Source organism: Hyposmocoma kahamanoa, unplaced genomic scaffold, assembly GCF_003589595.1.
Source record: "Hyposmocoma kahamanoa isolate Upper Pololo Valley unplaced genomic scaffold, ASM358959v1 63, whole genome shotgun sequence".
Taxonomy (NCBI): Eukaryota; Metazoa; Arthropoda; class Insecta; order Lepidoptera; family Cosmopterigidae; genus Hyposmocoma; species Hyposmocoma kahamanoa.
In genome coordinates, this window is record NW_020653851.1 from 14,710,436 (window position 1) to 14,717,718 (window position 7,283).

The 7,283-nt window shown below is 32.1% G+C and overlaps 1 protein-coding gene across 2 annotated transcripts in view; it reads left to right on the top strand.

The window, feature by feature from the left end:
- Nucleotides 1-6,369, top strand: part of LOC113230507 (A disintegrin and metalloproteinase with thrombospondin motifs adt-2-like) — a 31,494-nt gene extending 25,125 nt beyond the window's left edge. For both annotated transcript variants that reach the window (XM_026464468.1, XM_026464469.1), the window contains exon 13: nt 5,248-6,369. In XM_026464468.1, coding sequence (XP_026320253.1) covers nt 5,248-5,514 — 267 coding nt within the window. In that variant the 3' untranslated portion in view covers nt 5,515-6,369. The remainder of the gene's footprint in view (nt 1-5,247) is intronic.
- Nucleotides 6,370-7,283: the final 914 nt, after the last annotated feature.

Consider the following 7,283-nt stretch of genomic DNA (forward strand, 5'->3'; position numbering starts at 1 on the left):
TATTAATTATAATTATATTAATTATAATTATATTAATTATAATTATACTAATTATAATTATATTAATAGTAATTACAATATTCTGTATTACAACTTATGTACTTATGTGTGAATTTCAATAAAAACAGATATTAAAAAGAAGACAAATTTACAATTTAGCACTATGGTTTAGCACGTGTTAACTTAAAAATTGGGGTTTACAAGAGATTTCGTCAAAAATTCTCAACCTACAAAAAACCCCGCTCTGTGTCGGATATTTGTTAAACTAATCACAACCCAGAGTAGTGACCGCTATCCCTATCTCTGAGTCGGCGACTCAATTAAATACGGCCCGGGCTTCAGAATCTCACAGGGCTCCGCTGTTTCGACCGCGACCGGTAAGAAGACATACATCGGCTCCAAGCGGGAATAATATTTTGCTGTATTTTCAGCCACGGAACCCGCAAACCGGGAAGTATGTCTTAAGTGGGACACTGCAAAAGTGCTTACTCATGCGACGTCTCACAGGAGTCAACGACCTTTTCGCCAAGAAACCTACATATGTCTAAGCCTCCGGCCTTTTACCGCCGATTCAGCTTAGGCCTGAGGGCTCGAGCCCGCAAGGGTTATCATCGAGGAGAGCACCCAACTGTGAAGATGGCAAAGCATTTAACCACGTCCCCTGCGCCGATCTAGAGACGGCTCTATGTGTAAATTAAAGAAACATTAAAATTCTTAATTACTGCATATTTAACAAAATAAACAGTATTTATTGTCTACATTGAGGAGAGTCACAAAAACATAGTAATAACATAAAACTACTTTAGTTAGAGCCGTAGGTACAGGTATAAAAAGTTTACCTAAATGTAACATATATTTTTTATGTATTTTCACAGAATGTATATCGATCGTACAAATAACAAAATGTGGTAATTAATTTTTTTAAATTAGTTTAAAAAACAAATGTTCGTGAAATTACAAAAGAATATAATATAAAGCACACAATTAGTATTTAAACATACCTTAGTTTCTTGTGCAGTACGTATAGGTCACGCGCAGCTAAAAGTTACATCAGCGGTCGGTAGAGAGACATACGTTATTATCTTTTTTTATTATTATTTCTCTTGGCTTTTCGCGGTAAACGTTTTAGCCACTTTCAAAGTGTTTTGACTAACTTGTTTTTAAAACGGGGAAACTTATATAATATCATGGAATGTAATTTGGAAACGGGATTTGAAAGTTGGACAAAAAGTGAAAATAAAGAATAAATATTATTATTATTATTTATTATTACAGCAGTTAATTTTTTATATTATTTTCTAAAATAAATTTAGATAAATAAGTATATATAGAAGAGTTATTGGACAACAACAAAAGACGGATGGAAGTCGGAAGCGGCACATGGCATTGGATAAGATTCTGGATAAGAAAAGAACGATCAAATTTAAAAAAATGTGATTTAAATCGCCAACTTCACCGCAGTCACACACGTCGTCAACAACTATATTGAATCTCGCAAGGTGAACGGGAGTACACGCGTGACCTAATCTCCTACTAGCCAAAATCGTCTGTATACTTATAAAGTTTGTTATTTATGCCCGTTAGGGGTGGCAAATGCTAATTTTTAATTTATGCCAGTCATCAACCATTAGCCAAAGCAGGTAATAATAATAAATTTAGTTCTATTTGCCATCAGTGCATAGCAAATGGAAAATCTTACTGAGACAGCATTGGTTACGCCAGTGGCTAGCTAAAAAAAGTACAAAAATGAATCCAAATGTAACTAAATTCGGGTGCCAGCTAAATGGCACACGTAGCCAAGAGTTGCAGTAGTTGCCTCTACGATTTGGTGGAGACAAACGGGAATAAAATAGGAGTATAAAAAGTAAAAAAATATTATACTGCGTAAAATATTAAACGTTCATGAGTTTCTCACAAGTGGCGCTGAGGGCACATAGAGAAATTTGTGGGATCTGCCGACTCCATCTGTAGCTCAGTTGGTGAGAGCGGTGGCTCCGATGTGGTAACGGACGCTGTTCGAGTCTAGCAAGGTCGAAGGTTTTTTCTTCGTCGAATTTTTCTTTGTGTTATTCGGTCTTTGTATCAATAATAATAAACTAGTGAAGTAAAATATTCTAAAAATATGTGAATGTCATGGTAGTAAAAACATCAATAAATAAATAATATTAAACTATGTTACGAAAACCATATTTTCGTTGATCATGTGATGAAAATTGTTTTTCACAAATCCACGCGTCACGGCATTCAATCTAAATTTGTTTGTGTATCAAACACAAGCAGGCTTTATGACTTTCTCGTGCGTCAGCGTATATTTGCTGATTTGCCGTAAATTAGTCCGTCGTTTGTCACATCTAAGACGCTTTAAAACTATATGATAAATCGGCTTCATGTTAAAATATTTAGTATATTTATGATAATTTGTGATTTATGAACAGAAACGGGCGCTTTCAAGTTGATTTTTACTTATTTTTTAAATTTATGTGTAGAATACGTACGCACTACTCTGAAGTGTGTGTATCACTTTTAGATATCGAGATACATATTAAGTACCTACCTATATGTTTGTTTGAACAACGTAGGTAAAATTCAATTTATACATCATTCATTTATTTGTGAAAACCATGTTTTTACCATCTTCTTACAAGATGGTACAAAATTAGTATAGTTTCACTGTGTCCGATCAAACATTAGGTATATAACAAATATTGAAAGTATATTATACATTCACTCAAATGCACTGCAACAGACCGGTGTAATTTTTTTTTGATAATATCACATGGGCGTGCACACAGCGCGGTGATAGTTATGGGTAATTTTCAGGTCTTTGTTCTCTACCTAATTTCGGTGAGTTTTTGTTATTTATGTATTCTAGTATACTATCGTGAAATATTAAATAATACTTCAGGATAGTACACTCGAATATAAACTAAAACTTCATGATAATATTCTAGAATTTTTCAATAATAAAAATTGCCACCGAAATTTGATAGAGAAAACTAACCTGAAAATTACCCTTAATGGACAATAATTGTAAAATGTAACTAGATGTCAAAATAATAACAATAATAATAGTAGTATTTTGAATAATGTCAAAATAAATATCCAAATTAGACAGTGTAATTGGGGATATGTCATTTAAAAATAAACATTAGAAGTCTTGTTAAGCTAAAATATAAAATTAACTACAAGTACAACAGAAAAAACATAACCGAAATAATCTTTGTGTTTTAAATTTAAAAATGAAGCAATAAAATGAAATAGAGACGATAATTTTAAAGTCCCACATATACGTCATCTAGCAGAAGGTGCGCTAGAATGCAGACAGCTACATAAAAAAAATATTTACAATTAAGATAAAGTTTATACATAAGGTTGTAGCAGAGCGGAATCTTATATAGCCTATAGGCTTTATTATGATTAAAAGGAGATTTAAGAAATAAACTGTTACTATTATAGAGGTCCTGGGTTTTCCCGATCGGTACACGTTGCAAAATGTTACTATTATTTTATTATTACATTTTGCATTTGTCTCTTCGGAAATACGAAATAAATTGTACTATTTTAATATTAACTGCTTTAGGATACTTTTAAAAACTACATTACTGCGTCAATATTCAATATGACCCCAGCAAACACATACAAGGTAGCAAAACAATGTATAATTGGCACGGTAAATACATGCGTGGCGTGTATTATTACCCTACACATGAATTATGTACTGCTACAGCGCTACCTGCTCTAAAGGAATTAAGCAAGGCCATCATTAAAGGATCTTCTTTATAGCCATTGTATAACTAAACGCTGTTTATCGCCAACAAGAAAAAATCATGATATTACATTGTGACATGTGAGTAGTTTTTTGGGGCTATAACATAGAATAAGAATAACTGCAATATTATTTACATCGATGAAATAATCATGCAATGAGTACGAAAATATGTACAAACGCCACTAAACAAACATAGGTACTATCAGCAAATTTAAGTCCACCCGTTATTTTCACACAAAAAGATCTACGCAATTTCCGCTTTAAATAAAACTGTTTCGGGATTGGGAAGGTTTCGACTATGTTGGTACTACAACGGTAACGGATTTGAACAAATAACTATTCTTTATAATAAAGTCATTATAAAGAATAGTTATATGTTATGCAATTATATTCATTTCGATGAAAAAAAAACATAATGACACTTTCAACTACGCGATTCGTCGTACATTATTTATGTAATATAAATCCGTTGATACATTTTATCCTCATTTTGGTTGACATTAAATTGACAAATTTTAATTATTTTTTAAAATTTTGTTTATTAAAACTGATTTATTATAGTTCAACTGTTTTTGTTTCATCTATCATTTTCCTCGTTATAGTTAGGTGAAAAGTTGAGTATTTTTCTCGGCAGTAAAGTTGTTTTGCGTCTCGAGCCTTGAAACCCTCGCTACGCTCTGAATTCTATTCTTAAACCACTCGTTTCGCTTGTGGTTCAATCTTAGTGCCCTTCTCTTGCTCTAGGTTTCAATACGAACACTCGCGTCAAACTACAAATTTGCAGCCTTGCATAACAAATAACTAATTTCACCTCACTAAGTCGGAAAGGCTTTCTTTCTCATTAGAAATCTGCGGACAAAAGTGTTCTTTCCACGTTAGCGTGGAAAAGGTTTTTGAAATTCGTACTTGACTGGACTGTGGTGTATCAACTTTTTTTAAAACAAAAAATAATGCGTTCAACTCTTAGACTATTCCGTCCTCTAAGGTTCAACTACGCGATTTGTCGTACATTATTTATGTATGTCGTACATTATTTATGTGTAAATCCGTTGATATATTTTATTCTTATTATTGTTGACATTAAATTGACATATGATATAACTAATTATGTTTATGAAAGTGTTTTCCTTTCGTCTACCATTTTACTCGCTATAATAAGGTGGAAAGTTGTGTGTTTCGCTCGGTAGCAAAGTTGTTTTGCGTCTCGTGTCTTGAAACCGCTATGCTCAGGATTCTATTTTTATCTTAGCACCCTTCGCTTGGCTCAGGTTTCAGTTCAAGCTCTCGTTTCAAACAACAGCCTTGCATAACAAATAACTATTAACATATAGAATTACCGAAATGTTCTTGAGTAATTATATCCTATGCTCTTCTGGTACCCGTAAAATGCATAATATATTTATCATAATTACTCCTTGGTCAAGAAGCATGGACTTACCTTAATAAAGTACTACCATAGAATTTCTTTAATGTTTTAGAACTTCAAAATGACAACCCAATACCACATCTGGGAGCTACCATCACAAGACATCGGCGGTCCGTTCAATGCTCGTGCCATGTCTTCGCAAGGCGACGCAGAAGCTGCTGCAGCTATGAGATCATACCTCTCTTTAAATGATGCTGGTATTCCATTGACTAGAGCCGCCTTCCCGCCCAATATGATCAAAGAGCCGGAGTCTAACTGGGAAGTTACTGACTACGTTGAAGTTCCAACGTTGAAAGAAGATATTTCTGTTATTTCATGATATCAGTAAAGACTTTAAATTTTGGTGTGTGAAGAAATGTTATCAGTGTGGTGATAATAATGGTTCTTTTTCGGGAAAAATCAGAAATTTTAGCAGTGTGGTTGATTATGGGGAAAAAGTCATAAAGCTAGTTATCAAATCGACTAATGCTTGTGATGTTTAGTTGTCTCAAACAACAAATTAATCGAAATTGTGTCATTAATGTCTTGTACGTAGGTATCTACTAAACTCCTAACGTTCGTTAATGTAATATAAAACCTATGAATTACTGTAATGTAATGCAAATCTCCGACGGGTATTGTCTGTCAATCGAAATTAATCAAGTTTTTAATCCAAGAACGTTGTAATCACTGATATTAGAGACATAGTTAAAACTTCTTTATTTAAGAGATAAAATAATATTCCGTTTCACTTTTAAAACAAATCATAATATATTCCATAAGTCTATTTAAAATTCCATTATACGTAGGTATTACGTTAAATAATATTATAAAGTTCTGACCCTTTCTTATTTGAATTACATAAATCATATAAGTCGTACATAACAATGAATTAACTCTCGCTAAGAGTACTGTGTACTTTTGCGCATTATAAGGTAGCCTTGTTATTGTTACGCATATTATAAGTTAAATTATCTTGCCAGGTTACAAGTATTATTGTAAATTTAAATTGTTCGCGCAAAATAAGTTCATTCAAGTTATCGGACAATAATTAGCTCGGAATTTGAAATTATTGTGTAATTAGTTAATTAAAAGTAGATTATAGGTTTTGTTATTTTTAAGTCTTCTTAGTGAAGAAATTGCCTGTAGATGCATTTAATAGATATTAAGTTTTTAAAATATGAGTGTATCGCGAGATTAGTTTTAAAAAATCTTGTCCATTTATATATATACATATATATATCTATATATATATATGTGTGTGTGTGTGTGTGTGTGTGTGTGTATATATATACACACATATATATACACACACATTATTATTTTTTATTCAATTTCAAGAACAATTTTAAAAAAACGGCTGTTCCTTATCGCTAGGTAAAAACTTAGAGGTTTAATCACCTAGCGATGAGCTAACAAGCTTCACACTTAAATTAACTTAAAATTCACTACAATATTAATTAATTGTCGAGTATATATCCACATTTAAACAAGTGCTATATATATTATACTACAAACTAAGATAGTGCTTCTTTAAAACAGTTTTGCATTTCTTGACATCACCATCATTCATCATTATTTAGTGAATTTATTTTAGAGTATTTTCTACATCCATGATATAGAGAGCTAGAAAACGTTAGCAACTAAGATATAATTATAAATAACTTGTGAGACTTTCTCAATGTACTAGTCCTTTTTTATTTTTAGTGCATTCCAAATGTGTTATGTACAATTTGTTACGTTTAAATATGCCTATGAATATGAAAACTATTTCAAAGAATTGATTTATCACATAGGTTTACGGAGTACTACCTACCGGAAATTTAAATTAGTTAATTACACAATTGTATACGAGTAAATTTGCACATAGCCAAGAGCTGCACAATTGCATAATACACAATGTATTTACTTCATTTACATAAACTATACACATTATTACATTACACGGTTTATTCGAGAGTTTGTTCGTATTTTATAACTTTTTAATTCCCACGCTTGTAAATATAATAATATGTTTCGAGTAAGCAGGGTCAAGTGGAAATTACGTAGGTTCTAGGGTCTAGAATCTTATACTCGCATTAGCAAGTCAATGTATATTGTTTTTGGAAA